Source organism: Ambystoma mexicanum, chromosome 1p (assembly GCF_040938575.1).
Source record: "Ambystoma mexicanum isolate Mex_15411 chromosome 1p, UKY_AmexF1_1, whole genome shotgun sequence".
NCBI classification, from domain to species: Eukaryota; Metazoa; Chordata; class Amphibia; order Caudata; family Ambystomatidae; genus Ambystoma; species Ambystoma mexicanum.
In genome coordinates, this window is record NC_090921.1 from 1,209,910,622 (window position 1) to 1,209,929,792 (window position 19,171).

The window sequence follows — 19,171 nt, forward strand, 5'->3', positions numbered from 1 at the left end:
AGTGCAGACGGTGCAGTACTGGACTGATATGAGAGCCATAAAGTGTGTCTGTGGCTACCCGGGCAGCCACATTTTTTAGCAGCTGAAGACAATGAATTAGGCTTGCAGGTTGGGCCAGATACAGAGCATTACAGTAGACGAGCCTACTAGAGATAAAAGAGGCGACAACCACAGGATAGAGAGAGGGAGGGAGGAAAGGCAAAACCTTCCGAAAAACCCTCAGTAAAAAATGGCAAACTGCACCAACCTGAGGGGTCATAAACAGAGGAGATGCCAAGAAATAGACCCCAGTTCCTTCATAACCGTCACTGGAATAGGAAACTCACCCAGTGAAGAAGGCCAGAAGGAAGATGACCAAGAGCAGGATACAAAGGAGGTACCGACCACAAGAACCTCTGTCTTGTCCCCATTCAATTTAAGCTAGTTGGCACTCATCCAAACCCCAATGGCCGACAAACAGTCAAGCAGACGAGACGACACTACTCCCCAGTCTAGATCTAATCGGACCAGGATCTGGGTGTCGTCAGCAGACAAGTAGCATCTGAAGCAGAAGAAGCTGATGAGGCAAATCAGTGGCCGGATATAGATGTTAAATAACATCAGGGACAAGGCAGAGTCCCGGGGGGGGGGGGCACAGGAGAGAGAGTACAGAGAAGAAAGGAACAGAGAAAGAGAGAATTATTGGCTCCTGTCAGTCAAAAAGGTGGTGAACCATGCCAGGACAAGCCCAGAGAGACAAGGCGGGCAAGAAGCATGGGGTGGTCCACAGTATCAAAGGCAGTTGACAGATCAGGTAAAATTGGGGCCCCCACACCACACCAATTGTTCGAGCTCCCTAATGACATTGTGGGCAAAATTCCCTTGGCCATATAGGCTCCTGAAATATTCCTCCCACACTGACGGTGGAAGATTTATGTATGTTGTAAATTGGGACTTTCTACAGCCCCAAGTTGCCAGAGACCAAAAAGCTTTCGAGACATTAATTCTAGCAGGAGGCCTTAGGATGGGTTTCAGTCCGTTTTTACTAACAACCTCTTACTATTGGCATCTTGCCTGTCCAAGCAGTTTACGAAGGATCCTCTCCTGTAACCTGTACTTCCTGGATTCAAATGTTCTTCTCCCGACTGCACACACTATCAAACCCAAAATAAATGGATGCAATAAATTAATGATTTTGAGTGCCCCAGGTAGAGGGTTTAGTTGGCATTTGGGCACTGGTGCTAGCTGCCATTCTTTCAGCAGCAGCATTGGACTGCTTCTTCCATAAGAACCTCCAATACTGGGAGGTACAACTGGAGACTAGTCCTGAAAGTTGTTATTCTGACGCAGCACCCAATACATTACTAGAAAATACACTGGCATCCCAGACTGGCAGGAGTAATTGAGATCACCATCGATGATACTCTCTCTGGATACATAATTCTAATTATCTTGTTCACAGACCCAATATCCAGGTGGCAATGAAAACCTAGAAAGTATTATATGGTTAATTCTACTCTAGCAACATATTACAGACATTGCTGGATAACTTTTACATACCAAATTACTTTATATGTAAGTTTTCACCAATCAGATTACTCAGGGAAAATTCACTGATGACAATATTATGGAGCACTTGTGACCAAGCCCACTCTTCAATGGGTTGTTTTTCAAACAAAATATACTGGAACCATTGTCAACTAGCACCACATTCCAGTGCAATTTTCACCTGGGACAATAGCTTGCTTGCAACTTTCATGCAGCAGATTATGCTGGGGTCCGCACTTCAGACAACATTTTCAAGTGCAATTATTTTACTTCCTATTTCTTTTTTCAATTTGGGCGTCAAATGATAATTTTAATGAGTTAAAACGCAATTTCTGTTCCCAGTGGAGGCATTTTACCTAGCGAGTGAAAATATGTGTATCTCTAAAACAGGGATCTGGGTGTAATCCGAACTTCTTTGCATAAGTACATTGCAAAAAAACGCCTGCCTAACAGCTTCAGCGGGTGCTGCTTAAATAATAATGTATTTAAAAGGCAGCCGCTTAGAAAGAGGGGAGAGCATATGCCATCTAGTGCCACATGGTTGAAACAGTTCGGAAACGTTCTAGGTAGGAGTTTCGAGCAGTGTGGTTGTGCTTGAGTTGGGAATATGAACCCGTGGTTGTCTAGCGTTTAGCCGCCTTCAGGACCTTTAAAATGGTAATATTACACTTTTCTGTAATTGAGATGATAAGGAAAGTATACATGCATATTGTTCTATACAATCTGACATGTTGTTATTGGCTAATCGGAAATTATTAGGACAATGGCAATAATAATACATGCTATCAAATGATATAGCACTCATGGAGCAAAGCATTCATATATCTTGTGGTGCACTTATTCGGTGCGTTTAGTATGTGGTATAGTTACCTGGAGTGTAGGACATTTAGCGCTTTAAAATGCACAAGTACAGCGATGTGAACATTAGTAACAAGCATGAACACTGTATGCTGCAGATACCAGCCTCACAATATCACTGAAGAAGAGTTCAAGACGTCAAACGCATCCGAGGTGACTTGGATTAAAGAATTTAAGAACTACAGCGCTAAAGCAAGTGTAGACGTAACTGATCCTTATATGTGACTATTCTCAATGGTTGAGGGATAATACACCGGTCAGCGGCTCTAAGATAAGAGGGCGGTGTGGCCACGTCATGGCGTCACTTTCCTGTACTTCGTATTCATTCTTGAGTCTTTGACCATGACTCTTGACCGCATTAAAGCTTAGCATTAGGGTGCTGGTGTACTTTGATCCTTTTAACAGACTGGAGTTTCAGACCTGTTTTTAAAAGAAACTCGGGGATCTCCTTGTGTCTAGCACAGACAGAGGGGGCCGCTTGTGTCTAGCGCAGACATAGGGAGTCCCTGCGACTAGCAAAGACCTCAGGATTCCAATGGCTAGCCAGAGGGAGCACCCAGTGTCAGACACAGAGGGAGACCCCAGGATTCCAGTGGCTAGCCAGAGCGAGCACCCAGTGTCAAACACAGACAGAGGGAGTCCCTGCGACTAGCAAAGGCCTCAGGAATCCAATGGCTAGCCAGAGGGAGCACCCAGTGTCAGACACAGAGGGAGACCCCAGGATTCCAATAGCTAGCCAGAGGGAGCACACAGTGTCAGCCAGAGGGAGTCCCTGCGACTAGCAAAGGCCTCAGGATTCCAATGGCTAGCCAGAGGGAGCACGCAGTGTCAGACACAGACAGAAGGAGGACCGTGTGTCTCGCAAAGACAATGTGAGGTCTCTGTTTAAAAAAGTTCATTGGGTTACCTTTCATTTACTTGCTGAAACTGGGTGGGGTTCTTACCTTGTCCAGAAGTGCGTTTTGCCAGAGCCGGAAAATCAGCAGGAAAGAGCGATCCCTGGCTCCAAAGGACGTGAAGAAATGCTGCGGGAAGATAAGGAGAGAACTGTGATCAGCATCCCAAGAGGGCAGGGTGCAAAGGCGAGTCCATCCATGGGAGGGGCTTTAGAAGTGGTGATGAGAGGGCGCTCCTCTCGCAGTACCCAAAGGTGCGGCCTGCACAACGACCAGGAGAGACAGCAACCCGTGAATACCTGTGGGGGGAGACCAGGGCGAGCGCAGGGGGGGACAGCGGACACTTTCCTCCCCCCAAAGCCTGCAAGTGGAGCCATGCAGATGGAAGACTGCCACGGCCCCCGTAGAAGGAAAGTTGCGGCCTTCCTGCTTGCGGGGGCCTTCAGGCCTCTGGTATTCTTGGGCATAAAATGGAGGGTCCAGGGCTCTCATGCCACCTGTGGGAAGAGACTGGGGCAACTCTGTAGAGAAGAGGGAAATTATATCTGTGGTGGGTCATAAGTAGCCTGGGGTCATTTTTAGTACAGTGACGAGGAAGGGCAGTCCAGTCCTGAGGAGCGAGGAGTCTCAGAATATATAGGCGCAGTCTGGGGACCAGAAAGAGATGCATGGCTTGCGCTTGATCCTGGATTAGGGACACCCATGACACCTCTGTGTAGGGTTGACGCAAAGAGCAAGAGACAGAGAATCCCTTGTGTGTTGTGTAGAGCCTGAATATCCCTTGGGCGCAGGGGGGGGGGTAATGTGTTCATAATGAACAGCAGCCCTGTCCCGGACCTCAGCCTGAGTACCTGGTGGGAGTACTGTCCAGGATGCTGGACGGAAGGTTGCATTGACCAGTGGGATGAGTCTGGGCGGCACGCGCCGCATGACACTGAATGGTGCTCACATGTGTAGGAGTAGTCTGGGCACCAGTTGGTAGAGGGTGTGCAGGAGGAAGCAAGATGTATTAACATCTATGGACAACAGCAAATCATTTTCAAATCTGTGATTCCTATGGGTGATTTCAGCTATTTAACTAGGCCATTTCTCAAACGCATTCACTCTACCATCCCACAATCTTAGTTAGTCGCATACCCCCAACTCTGGATAGTCTGCTTGATGACACACTTGGCTAGACCCAAAATGGCATGGGGCTAGCCCCGTTTCCCCAATCTCAGAGTCACTTCTGCTAATCTCAAGTGAATCCCTTTTAGACCCACATCCAAGCTCATTCTCTTTACCCACATTTCATCTAGTCTAGTTCTGCCATCTTGCCCCATGATGTCCATCTATCTATCCCCATATATAGGAGCTAGTCTTCTCCCATGAACCTTGGCAACTATCCCTCCCCCAATCTCGGACATTCCCAATCCCTCATCTCTGCATATTAGCTCTGCAGTCTCAGCTCTTGTTAATAACCTATGCCTCGAACCTATGCCAAAAGAGTGTCGATCTCATTTCGAAGATACTCCATCGCCGATTGAGAGTATCATTTACTAAATATACATGCCTGCCTTAATGGAGTCCTATCCTCACAACCTTATTTTATCCCTTCCTCAACCCTTGCTATGCCCTGCAGCTAAAACACTTAATGTCCACTCTGCTCAATATACCTCCTTCCCAGGATCTTGTACCTTTATCTTTTTCAATGCACTCCTTTCACTTTGTTCCAATGCCTCCCACTGTTCCTTCCCCTTCCCCCCCTTTCAGGCTCCAGAACTCAGACACCTATGCACACACTGCTGACACTATACACTCAATTTATGCGTATGGATTCCCAGGAGTTCCTGTGATTGTGTTCTTTGCCCTCCCTTCACGTCTTCTCCTGGCACGCTCTAACCAGTCTTCCCTCCTTTCCTCACCTATTCCCCGGCACAAACTTCCCCCCTTGCCGTTCCCACTGCTCATGAACAGTCCTTTCTCACCTTGTCGTTCTCCGTGCACACCTGGATGGCATTGGGGATCAATTTCGCTGTCTTCTCCTTCTTGATGCAGCGCACGTCCTTCAGCTGGATAGCAATCTGATGGGGGAAAATTAGAGCTTAGACCAGAAGCGAGTGCCAGAGGACTATGGTGCAGGGTGAGAGGGCACTGGGCCATGGCAGAGAGGCATTGCAGAACAAGGGCTGGCTGTGTGCATGGCCAAGTGTGCTGCAAGGGGTGGGTTGTCTGTGCTGGAGGTGCAGGAGACACCACACTGGCAGGACAGAGGAGGGACATTGATGCATGGCATGATATATGATAGGTTATTTATAACGCGCGGACCCGGGGATCGAACCTCTGGTGCTCCACGTCGTCTTGCTTCCAAGGCGAGCACGTTGCCCCTGAGCTATCCTCCCGAGGCATGGAATCCTGAAGGATACCAGCATGGAACATAGGGCCCTACCAAGGCTATTGCACCATGACAGGACTGTGCGGGAGGACAATGGGCCCGGTCTCCACTAAGGGTGCAAAATGAAGTCTACTTGCAGGTCTGAGGCATAGAACAAAGCTTTCAGGTAACACTGCATGAAAAGGGGGGATTCTGCTAGCACTGGTTGTGCAGGACAGAGGTTAATGGAAGGAGTTAGCCGACAGAACGAGATAACCTGCCAGGGATAAGGATAAGGATGAGTTGGGCGTCCAGGCCTTGGGTGCAAAAGCAGGGTGCTCTGTTGTGTCTAAGGCAGAAAGATAAAAGGACCTGCCATTCCTCAGGGAGAAGGTGTGCAGACAGTGCCGCCTTGCAGTGCAGAGCAGAGCGTGCCCGTTGTGACACTCCAGGGCTGTTGTGCATGGAGGAGCCCTTTTCAGGGTATGGGGCACACAAACGCGCACACTGACACTGCAAGCCCTTGGGTGCCGGGACAGGGGCCTTGCCAGGAAAGGTAAAGATTGCAAGGGAGCTCTGCCTGGCCTTGATGGGTGCGATAGAGAGCCCAGCACATAGTCACTGAGTGGGGCGCCTTCCATGCTAAAGCAGACTATTCCATGTGGGAGATGCTAGTGGAAGCATTCTGGGGCTTGCAGTTCCAAAACTATAATGGATACATACAGGACTACAAGCCTCAGAATGTGGAGATCACACCAGAACCGCAACAGCATGTCTAAAATGGAATGGACCATGCTGCTATGCATGCCCTCGAGGGTTCTACACTGGCATACAACTGGTCTCTCGCCCACTGGAGAGGAGTAATGTGGGCACAAAGGCACGGAACGTACTCACCGTGGTCTCCCAGCGGAAGATGTTGCTATAGAAACAGATCCAGCTCTCCGAGAGGTAGAGGCGGCCCTGAAGCAGGATGTCTCGCTGTAATGCACAGGAATAATCTGAAAAAAAGATAAAAATATCAGTATCCAAAAATGTCTCACATACACATGGCTACTTTAGGCCTCTCCCCTACAGAGTTACAGATCTGCAGTCGCAGAGCTGTGGGAGGAGTCAAACTTAAGGTCCCAGAGTGAGGAGGAAGGCCTCCAGGCATCAGGTGGTTCAGCAGAGCCAGGTAGGTGGCCCAGTGCTAGAGTAAGAGTGGCGCCACGTGCTAGGATTGCGGCGCCTGGAGCAAGCCCTGTATAGTACTGATAGTAGACTAGCAAGTAGCTACACAATCCAGCACTGCGATGCATTGCTAGAGGCAAAGGGGGTTGGGAAGGGAGAAGATGGGTCACGGAACGAGATTAGCCAGGAGTATCTCAATTCAGCACAGTAAGGCTTTGGCAGAGGTGTCACTCTTTAACTAACACTCTCCTACATCCTCCTCTCCACACCTCCCTTACTTGCCTCCCTCCCTCCCACCTTCCTTCCTTGCTCAAACTTTCATTGTATTGCCTTTTTTCCGTCCTAAATGTAAAAAAAAAATGTATTATACTTTGGAACTAAGCTTCATGTCTGTAACAAGCGCCACAATGCCTTTGGGCTGTTGCGCGCCCTATCAATGTGAATAAATAAATAAATTGTTACAGGGATTAAAATGGCAGGGGGTGGCTCTGCTAAGTGAGAATAATGATGGAACCAAGCGTGCTTCCCTAAGTGATGAAGCCAGACAGACTGCATGGCAGGCATTAGTGGCAGTGGCAGAGCAGGGGATAGGTGCCAGTACTGCAGTAGAACGGGCAACTGAGAGGCATTGAAAGTTCTGTACTCAGTTGAGGTACTAGAATGGCAGAAGGTACTGTATGTCAAGAATGGGGCTTATTGGCAGAGCTGCGAGTGCCTCCATTACTGATCAAGCTAAATGTGCTGCAGGCAAGGATTGGGTTGCATTTTGCTGGCAGAATGGAAAAGGAGGAGGTGCTGAGGCCCAGGACTGAGGTGCACTGGCAGAGCTGTGTATGTGGTCCCACTTCTGGAATGGTGGGATCAGAGCCGGTGGCTGTGCTCGAGCACGCCCGCGAGTAGATCACAGCACAGGATCGTGGCTCTATATGTCAGAACGGATCCCAGATATGGCATACACAGGTTAGAGGTGCACTGGTAGAGTTGGGGGTCCTAATCCTAAAATCGACGGTGGTGCACGTCGCAAGGAGGAAGAGTAAGGCTCTAAAGCTTTCTTGTCCATGACCCACGCTCTCTGGGAAAGGAAGCAAGAACTATCGATCCCTGTGCAGCCTTGTGATCTTGGACACACTATGTACATTATGACCTATTTTGTTTTGTGGGAATGCATTACTGGCCATCTTAAAGGACATAATATTTAGTATTATTGATCGATATAGCAACCTGCACTGTTGTAGCTTTAGAATAACAAAACGGCAGCTACCGGCCGCTAATGCCGCCTTTTTCCGTTTAAAAGCATCTTGTAAAAAGTGACCGTCTGACCCCCCTCTCCAGTCTCCACCCATTATGTTTTCCATCGCGCTCCCATGAAGAGCCCCATGGCGTCACAGACTACAGCAATGATTTACAGGGGGCGCTGCAGATCCCAGGAGCAGAGCAGCGAGTCTAGCACTGCGACAATCCAATCCATGCCGCTGTGTCTGGCTGCCTGTCACAACCACTATTTCCAAGCGAGAGAAAGAGAAAGCGGACAAGCTTAGGTGTAGCGCCTTCGGTGACGTCCTCACGCTACTGGAGGCGCAGGGGTCAGTTACTAGATATGTAGTAGATACAACTGGGATGGAGTGCACTGGCAGCGCCTCGAGTGTCCCAAAAATCAGCCGGTGCTGCGTTTCTGGCAGAGGTGCATGAGCGACGAGTGTGTGGGCTCTGGGCTGAGAACGCGTCACGGCAATATATAGTGTATTGATAGAGATCAGCGTCAGATGTCAGCAGAAATTAAGTGTACTGGCAGAAGTGCACGCCCGCTCCCAGTGCCAGGAGGACGGGCGCTTGCGGGCGTTGATTGAAGGTGCACAAGTAATGCGTCACACGGGTGGCGAGGCGGGCCGCGGGTTAGGCTGTCCTGCGGTGCAGCGAAAGCAAAACATATAGGGTGCGTGGATTAGGAATGTATTTCCTAACCAATCCAAACACACCCCCGCAGACTACTCATCTCCGCACGCAGGATGCGCCGGAGTGGATTTGCATGTGCACCTGCGTCGCAGTGATTAGCCCCATGCTGAGGTGAGAGACAGGGATGCAAATTCACGCTTCAAGCTCAGCAAATGAGCACGTGCCCGGGCAATCGCAGCAGCAGCAAAGGCGGGGGTGAAGAGGGTGTCCATGTAAATAGGAAAGTGCATCTTCCATCAAAACAGGCGAGGCTGCAGCCCACCGTGCAGTGGAAGCAGCGAGTAGCTCAACATCCACTGCATGCAGGCGAGCGAGGCCTCTGCCAGGACTGTTACACATATCCTCGCAATCATGCAAGCAACACCTGGCCTCTTCCAGGACTGTCCACGCAATCATGCATGCAAACCCTAGCCTCTTCCAGGACTGTCCACGCATCATGCATGCAAACACAGGCCTCTGCCAGGACTGTTACACATATCCTCGCAATCATGCAAGCAACACCTGGCCTCTTCCAGGACTATCCACGCAATCATGCATGCAAACCCTGGCCTCTTCCAGGACTGTCCACGCATCATGCATGCAAACACAGGCCTCTTCCAGGACTGTTACACATATCCTCGCAATCATGCAAGCAACACCTGGCCTCTTCCAGGACTGTCCACGCAATCATGCATGCAAACCCTGGCCTCTTCCAGGACTGTCCACGCATCATGCATGCAAACCCTGGCCTCTTCCAGGACTGTTACACATATCCACGCAAACACGCATGAAAACCCAGGCCTCTGCCAGGACTGTTACACATATCCTCGCAATCATGCAAGCAACACCTGGCCTCTTCCAGGACTGTCCACGCAATCATGCATGCAAACCCTGGCCTCTTCCAGGACTGTCCACGCATCATGCATGCAAACCCAGGCCTCTTCCAGGACTGTTACACATATCCACGCAATCACGCATGCAAACCCTGGCCTCTTGCAGAACTGTCCACGCAATCATGCATGCAAAACCAGGCCTCTTCCAGGACTGTTACACATATCCACGCAAACACGCATGAAAACCCAGGCCTCTTCCAGGACGGTTACATATATCCTTGCAATCGTGTTTGCAAACCCAGGCCTCTTCCAGTACTGTTGCACATACCCTAGCAATCATGCATGCAATATAGGGCCTCTTTGTTACAAATATCCTCGCAATCGTGTATGCAAATCCACACCTCTTTCTGGAGTGTTCACATATTGTCGCAAGCATGCATGCAATTCAGGGACTCTTCCAGGACTGTTACATATATCCTTGCAATCGTGCATGCAATCCCTGGCCTCTTCAAGGACTGTTACACATATCCTCGCAATAATGCATGCAAACCCAGACCTCTTCCAGGACTGTTACACGTATCCTCGCAATAGTGTATGCAAACATAGGCCTCTTCCAGTACTGTTACACGTTTCCTAGCAATCATGCATGCATTCCAGGGCCTCTTTGTTACATATATCCTCGCAATCAAGCATGCAAACCCAGGCCTCTTCCAGGACTGTTACACGTATCCTTGCACTCGTGTATGCAAACCCAGGCCTTTTCCAGTACTGTTACACATATCCTAGCAATCATGCATGCAATCCAGGGCCTCTTCCAGGACTGTTACATATATCCTTGCATGAGGACTGCACCACCAAATACATTGATGTGATTGGATCATGGCGTGGTTTCAAAAGCCGGACCACGAGCAACAGCTGATCGCCTCACCATTGGTTTGATATTATTGGCTTGACAAGTGTGGCACCACGTTATGGCCTCACAGTGAGTTTCCAAAGGTGGCTCCTCCATGGCTTTCCGATGATGGGCTCTCGATGGGTTTTCAACAACACTCTCAACATATATGTTTCATATGATGCCGCTACGGCAGCAGTAATCTTCCTCAAACTTGTATTCTGCGGTTCAGCACCTGGTCCACCTCAGGAGAGTCCTGCTCAGGCTGAGCCTAGTTTTAGAAATGTGATGCTCATCCCATAAAAAGAAGTGCTCGCCCTCGGAAATAAGTCGGACAAAATATAGTCCTCCCCAAATCCTAGCCAAAATACTCCATGGGTTTTAATGATGTCTTTATCAGAGGTTTTCGGTGATGACTTAAACACGTTTTTTTCTGTAATGGACTAAACACAGGGTTTAACTCAAGGCCCCATTGCTGCCTTAGCATCGGTTTCAGGTGAGCCCTCACCATGGGTTTCCTTGCCAGAGGCTTCTGGGCAACGCTGCGAAATATGTTTCAGGCCAAGGCCTTGGCATGGGCTTCAGATTAGGGTCTCACAACGGGTTTGCGAACATTGTATTGAAATGGGTTTCTGATGATGGCCTTCCAATGGGGTTCTGACCATGACCTCACCAGGGTTTTCTGCCTCCAGACTTGCCAAGGGATTCAGACCATAGCCTCAACAAAGGTTTCCAACAATGGCCATGCAATGGGTTTCAGTCAACAGAGTTGCCAGGGGTTTCTGACTATATTCTTGCCATGGGCGCATTGCCACGGATGTCAGACCATGGGCTCACCAAGGTTTTCAAACAATAGCCATAGGATGGGTTTCTGATAACAGCGCTGCCAGGGGTTTCCAATAAGTGTGTTGCTGTGTGTTTCTGACGATCGCCGTGTCATGGATTTCTGTCTATGGCCTTGCTATGGGCTCCCGACAGTGGCCTTAAAATGGACTTCTAACCATGGCCACACCAAGAGTTTCTGATGAGGAGGATAGCTCAGGGGCAACGTGCTCGCCTTGGAACACAGGTTCGATCCCCAGGTCTGCGCTTAGAAATCTCTGGGTATTAAGCGCGTTATAAATAACCTATCATATCATATCACGAGGACCTCACCAAGGGTTTCGACAATGGCCTTGTCCTGGGTTTTGCGACACTGCCACTAGACTCAATGTAGATCCCGGCCTTGTACTGCACTTGTTCCTGTGTATTCTGATGTGTTAAGAACGCTTGGCTCTGCCTCACGTCCTCTCAAGTCTGTGTGTATTTGTTATGCAAACACCATGGCTGACTGTACACAGTGTGTACTTATAAGGCAAGGCATGCACTCAGTGTAGCAGAGGGAAGCACGGCTCAACCCTCTCTAGGCCTTGCAGTGCTCCGCACCAGACTTGCTGACATTTTTCTTACTTCTGTGAAGAGGTCGACATTAAAAAAGGTGTAGTTGAGGACGGTGTGACAGAATCATACACTACCAACTGGCAGCAGGACAGGTGCTGCTCAACAAGCACCTCTCACTGAACCATGCCCACGCACGGGTGCCCTCAGTAGACGGAGCGGCCCAGGTGGTTTATAAAAGTCGTTATCACTGCTCAGGCCCCATAACAAAGGCCTGGCTGCACTGCTCGCCAGGGCCACGGATAACTCGCAGATAGTCAAACACAATCCTATTGGCTTTTGGTTTACGTTTCTTGCAATTCGACCACGTACTGTTGACACAAAAGGCTGCCCAAACCTCCTTGAACAGGTCACTGCGTTAGCACGTGTTGTTAAGTAACGAGGGCGAGTCTATAAAAAGCGAGTTATTTTGAGACACTGGGAAAGACTGTTTTTCAATCTGCAATTTAGTCTGAAAGAGAGGTGAATGTATCAAAGGGAACAGAAGGCTAAAGCATGAACAAAACAAGCAGCAATTTCGCTGGGTTCATTTGCACCACCATGAGGAAACGTGGCCCGGTTTTATGGGGCCACTGACTTTTCCTGTGATGACGTCACCGATCAACATACACGGTGTCACGGCATTTTATTATACGGTCTACTAGACGCTAAATCATGGGTATACAACCAGCAAGACTATGTGTTTGCCTATGAGTGCCATGACCCCTCACCATTGACTAAAGTGGCTAGGGTTTACGGGAGTTGTAGGCAAAAAAACACCAGGAAGGCCACTAATTGCCTGCCCTTCGCGAAACTGAAGTTGATGCGCTTAATTCTAAAGGTTGCCACCAAGGTAGGTCACGTCCTCGAGTTTTCAATGTTTACGTAAATAAAAAACACAAAAAAGTAGAGCGTCAGTGTCATCAACATGTGATGCCACAGAGGGGTCCGGGTTCACCTGCTCTTACTTCTTGTACCCCTCTTGCTTATGGTAAAATGATGTCCCAGTGTCCAAGGCAGCAGTGGGTAAAAAATAGGCAGACGCTCCAAAAACAATTGGGGCAGATCAGCCAATCCCAATTTGCGACTCATGAAAATGGTTGATTGTATACATGGGGGCTCATTTTCTGGATTGGGACAAACATGCATTTGTAAGTACATTACCAGAGGCATAGTGTACTCAGTCATCCACATTGCCTGCAAAGTCCCTCATAACCGCACACGTGCCGTGACACTGACTGGGCCGCCCTGTAATTTAAACTCCCGAGAAGCAAGCAATCATTAGAGATATTGATGTTTCAATCTATCGACTGGCATTCTGCTGTGCAAATCACTGACCCTTCACCCATACCTAACTGAGGGCATGCATGCATATAGTTTCTAAAATATGCAAACACATGTATGACATTTTCAAGCATGTTGGGATACTACGTTCGAATGTAATGTTTGGGAGATCACGTGGCATATGGTAATACACAAAGAGCTCTGGCCTGATAACTCACATAATCCCAGTGACCCTTCACAGGTGACCGTGTACCGCGGTTGGTTGGGCTCACTGTGGGAAGGAGAGGCCAGAGCTGTACGGGGCTCAAACACATATGGACTGACTCGGTGACCTAGGGGCGTAGAATTACAATAGCGGGACTCCCAGCACAAGTTCTTTGTTGTCAAGGAAAAGATGTCTTAAATATATTGTCCCATCGGCAAGTAGAAAGTATGTCAAGTCTGCATAGGTTTTTTGGGACTTTCAAAATACTCACTTTGGACTACTGGGTACCTGGGAGCATCGTGGCTACCAAGTGTGTGTTGGTGACTTGCCTGCTTGGCTCCAGTGTGTTGATTGCACTGTAGGGAGAGAATTCTATTGTCGGCCTTTGCAGCATTGTCATGTATCTCCATCTTTTCAAATTGCGGCGAGTCTCTCAACGTTGAAATGTTGGTCCAACTGCAGTGGCGAATTTAAGTGCATTGGACGGAAGACTGATCTTGGACAGCAAAGGCAGGAAAAGGCCCTTTATTGTACTAAGAACGAGAGTAAAGTAAAGCACCCGTGTAAGTCCCGTGAAGTCCCGCTTTGCCGCGGACCTCGTTTCCAGCGTTTCCAGCGCTTCTTTTGTGGATCCTTGGATTTGTTGACAGTTCAACTACAAGCCCCAGCAGGCTCCTCTGCAATAAGGGCTGGGCGGAGCTATATAAGCTCAGGGGCGCGCGCACCGCGCACGCGCACCCGTGTAAGTCCCGTGAAGTCCCGCTTTGCCGCTTCGCCGCGGTGCCGCGGTTATTGTGAGAGAGCTAGGTTTTAAGCGTTTCATGATTAATTATCAATACTGGTTTTAAAGTTTTTAAAAACCAAAGCGAGGCATTATTGTGAAGTAAGAAAGTGTCAACTATGTTCACTCTTAAATCTGGTATGCCTTGTGCGGAACGAGTGCGTGCCTTATTGGAGTCTACCTCAAGAGATAGTCCAACGTTCACCCCCAAATTGACACATCCTTTTGTTAAAAGTGCGCCTCTGGATACGCGAACAAAGAAGAAAAGATCACGACTTGACTTTGTTGCAGGTGACCTGAGAGACTACGGATTTGACGTTGGTCGTTCTACACGTCCTGTGGTTCGAACTGCTGAATGTAATAATTTAAGTGTATCAAGTGTTGAGGCGCACCCTCTCAATAATGAACAAGCGGGTTCCGCTATCCAGCAACCCGCTCTGAGCCCTCGATTGACCCAGGTCATAAATGCTGATACTGAGATGGGAGAGCAACACTGTAATATTTCTTTATCGGACTCAATGATGTTGTTGAACGCTCGCTCAGGAGTTGTTAGTTTAGCACCTCTGTCCACGCAGAAGCAAGAGTGTGTTGCTGCTGAAGACAATGCAATTATAGAGTTGGGGTCATCGGACTCTTGTTTTGTGGCCAAAGATGACGAATCCGACCTCTCTAAGTCCCCTGTTTTATTTAAAGATGGAGATATTTCAGAATCAGAAAGCTCCATCTCATTTATTCCACCGACTCCGAGGAGACTAAATAGTAATAGTTCAGCTGCAAGCCCGACTTTGATAATAAAAAAAGCAGCTCCTGTAACATTAGAAGCAATGAATATAGCTTTGATGTCCCTCGCTAAATTATTTGAAATCTTAGACTCAAAGATCAACTCATTGCAAAATAATGTTGAAACGATCTTGAGGTCACAGAAGGCTTTTGGTTTATCTTTGGCCCAGAAACAAGAGTATGATGTTGATCAGATAGAATTCTTCTCTAAACAGTTAGGTGAGTTGGTGTCATCATGTAATAATATTGGTGACCAAGTGGACAGGAAATTGAGCTCATCTAGAGTTGAGAAAAATATGCAAAAGTCTATGACTGCGGTGCCTTTTGTGGAGGGTATTATACGAGAAATAATAGCAGAGGACGTAGGGTTGGTATCTGTGGTGTCACAATCAAGCCCTTATGTGGGAACAGCTAATGTTGTTGGTGAGGACGCAAGGGGTCAAGGGACTGTGAAGCTGACTAAACTGGCTCCTATATTTGACCAGGTGGTGTTATGTGAAGAGGAACCTGAGGTCCCTTATGCTATTGCTTCCAAAACAAGAGACGAGCAGCAGTCTAAAGGGGCATATACAATATTTGCTAAAAATGCTAAAGGGCTAGACCATCAACAGAAGAAAAATCTGAAGAAATCAAAAAATCAGAAGTCTAGGACAATACCTTCGAGTGGGAAAACAAAACAATTTTTTAAATCCTTGGCTAAACCGGATAGGGGCGCTTTGATAGCTTCTGATGCAATTTTAAAAAAATATCAGAACTTATCTCAAGAGCGACAACGAGTGAAGAGTTGGGGTTCTGACCCCCTCAATGTGATCCCCCCGCATGCTCCCCTCAATGAGCTGGTGCAAATAGTGGAAGATCTAGAGAGCGAATCCATAAATGCGACAGATCGGAATTCAGCTTTAAGGGCCCCGAAGAAAAAGCAATCGAAAGATGATAGAGTATCCAACTCAATTATTAACACTCAAGATCTTAGAAAGGCAGTGGATGAGTATATGGCTCAATTTCATCCAGAGCCATCTCTGACTTACCCACTGTCCAAGGTCCTAAGTCCAGCAGTAAAAAAGCTTGAATTAGAGATTGATGGGAAGGTAATTACTGGGAGGGCCTCTGATAATCAACTAATAACATCATCTGGAAATGTTTTGCCAGCAGCAGATCGGACTTTTGATACTCAAGAAAATCTACAAAATAATATCTTAATCACAATTAAAGACTGTCTAGCTGCTCTGACCTCAGAACAATTGACTCTTAAATCATCTCTGAAGGCAATGAGCTGTAGTCAGGCTGATCTGGCAAAATTTTCTGATGAAAGATCCACCTCTAAGAAGGTTTCGTTCAAACTTCCAGTTGAAGAGACCAAATATCATCCGCCCATAGAAACATCTAGTATTCAGAGTCGCTTCGGCTCTAAGGGAAGATTAAAGAGCAAAATGCCCCCCCCAGCTATTTGCCTTGTTTCTCAGCTGTCGTGAGGGCTCTTTCCCTAAGTACATTATGAATAGACAAAGTATAATGCAAATATTCTCGGATGTGCCGAGTTTAGAGGACATCTCTTCCCGGGATGTAGTACAAGTAGAATTTCCGGATGACAACGATCTAACGGTGTCCTGTTTGTGGTTGGGATCCCGTGTCATTTATAACATTATTTGGTCTGCTAAATCTGATCTTTTTGATCTGGGTTTTAACCTAATTCCAATCACAAAAGATCCCCTGGTGTCCGAGACTGCTTTCAAATCTACCAGTCAGGTTACTAGTGATGATGGTAATTCAGCTAGGAGTTGTAGCTGTGGGAAAGCATAACTAAGAACAGGTGAATCTGCTGCGCGAACCCAGAAATTTGTAGTTATGAGCTGGAATACCAGGGGCCATAAACACCTGCTAAATAATATGAGTAGCTGTTTGGAAGAATGCGATTTAGTTTTTATGCAGGAAACATGGCTAACTGCCCCACTATCATGGGACAACCATTATGTCCATTTGGCTCCAGCGATTAAGGGACAAAAAGGTAGACCTATGTCAGGGATGACAATTATCACTAAAACGTCCACGATAAATACAATTTTAGATGGTCCTAACCCAAATCCCTATTTGCAATGTTCGAGAATAATGTTTCATAAATTGGCATTTCTTGTTATAAACATATACTGGAACCCAATTGCAATTACAACATCTACCTTTTTTAATGATTTGAATGCATTGATGGAAAATACTATGACCACCACAGAGATTGCGCACGTGATACTAGCAGGGGACCTGAATCTACATCTGTTGGAACCAACTAAGAAAAGAAATACGGATAGGGTCTCCCAATGGTTGGTATTTATTGATACCTGGGACTTAATAATGCTAAATGGAGCAGTTAATTCTGACAATCCACCATCTTATACTTGGACTTGTGGGGGCCAAAATGCTACAATTGATTACATGTATGTTGACCGAAAGCTATTTGAAAAAATATCTGAGTTCAAGGTAATTCCGACTACAGTAAGTGATCATTGGATGCTGAGGGCTGAGTTTTTACTCCAGGTTATGATTGAACCTCGATATTGTCAGTATCAACTGAATGGTCTGGTTATAAATCCTCAACGGAACAGGCTATCATGGACAAACGAAGGACTAAACGCTTTTGCGGTCAGTGTAACAAATGACCATCACCGTTTGTTGAAAGGTATTGACTCATCCAATTATCATGATAAAATGCACCTCTTTGCCTCCACTCTGTCTGCAGGTTTTGGTAAGGGCAATAAGTGTCATACCCATGTATTTGATCAGGGCATCAGAGAGAGGAAAGCACAGTATCGAAAAGAGAAAAGGCAGATAGCCCTTTTACCGGTACACTATCGAGAATCTGCGTTACGCAAATTGAAGACTAATTATAGGAATTGGGTCCGGGGCAACAAGGCAGCTTTGTTCCAACATGATGGCGAAAAGTGGTTACAGGTGGTTAAAACCAAAAACACATCGCAAATTTGGAAATTGTTAAATAATGGAGTAGCTGGTACTCAACTAGCAACTCAACTTAATGGTGTGTCGAAGAAGAAGTGGGTTACCTATTTCTCTGACATATATGGTCTTCCAAATAATAAAAAAATCTCACAACCAAACTTGGAATTGAGCAATCCATCTTTTCAAATCAAGTTTGATCGAGAAGATGTATTGTTTTATATAAATAAAGCGAGCTCATCTAGAGCTCCCGGGCCAGATGGCCTGTCAAATTTTGTATTAAAACAGAATTCAGAATTATGGGCATCAATTCTATATGATGTTTTTCAAACCGTGCAAATTAAACAAGCAGTTCCTCCTTCATGGTGCAAGGCCATTACGGTACCAGTCTATAAGAAGGGAGATCGAGCGAACCCTGCGAGTTACCGTCCGATTTCCCTTCTTGACGCCCCGGGTAAGATCTTTAGTAGAATTATTCTAAGAGAGCTCAACAACTGGGCGTCAGAAGAGAATCGGCGAGACCCATTTCAAACTGGATTTGTGGCAGGTCTTGGCACCAGTATTAACATAACGACTCTGAATGCAATTAAAGAACTGTATACATCAAGAAATCAACCAATTTATCTTGCTTATGTTGATTTTCGAGTAGCGTTTGACTCCGTAGATCGGAGTCTGCTATTGGAGAAATTGTTAAAATTTGGGTGTCCTTCTTCACTTGTACATTTAATATTTTTACTCCATTCTAATACTTCAATGAAAGTTAAATTAAATTTAGAAGGACTACTATCTGAAGAGATTCTAACCCAGCGAGGCCTGAAACAAGGATGCATCCTTGCTGCCACACTGTTCAATTTGTTTATTCTAGATTTAGGCAATGAATTCAATATTGTAGTGAATGATGCTCCGAAACTAGGGAACCAGATCATTGCATGGCTTTTGTATGCAGACGATTTAGTCCTCGTCTCGAAAACACTGAGTGGCCTACAAAACATGCTTGATAAAGTAGATCAATACGCCACCAAGAATAATCTTACTTTGAACTTGGAAAAAACTCAAGTGATGGAATTGGGGAGACAGAAGTCAAGATTAAGGAAACAGTACTGTTGGTTTCTGAATAAACAAAAGTTGATCGTGGTGAATGAATACAAATACCTGGGCGTTTTATTCAGTAACTCTCCCACAAATAAGCCCCAAAGAGACAGTCTAAATGGTAAATTGACCACATTAATATCACAAGCCAGAATATTGCAATACAAGTATGGTAAGTTCTCATGTAAACATATTCTTACCTTTTATCAGCA

General features: G+C 46.8%; 1 protein-coding gene across 9 annotated transcripts in view; it reads right to left on the reverse strand.

The window, feature by feature from the left end:
* Nucleotides 1–19,171, reverse strand: part of GRAMD1A (GRAM domain containing 1A) — a 1,703,145-nt gene that overhangs the window by 180,184 nt on the left and 1,503,790 nt on the right. For all 9 annotated transcript variants that reach the window (XM_069604938.1, XM_069604939.1, XM_069604941.1 and 6 more), the window contains 3 exons: nt 6,529–6,632; nt 5,249–5,344; nt 3,330–3,410 (listed from right to left, as the gene is read on the reverse strand). In XM_069604938.1, coding sequence (XP_069461039.1) covers nt 3,330–3,410; nt 5,249–5,344; nt 6,529–6,632 — 281 coding nt within the window. The remainder of the gene's footprint in view (nt 1–3,329; nt 3,411–5,248; nt 5,345–6,528; nt 6,633–19,171) is intronic.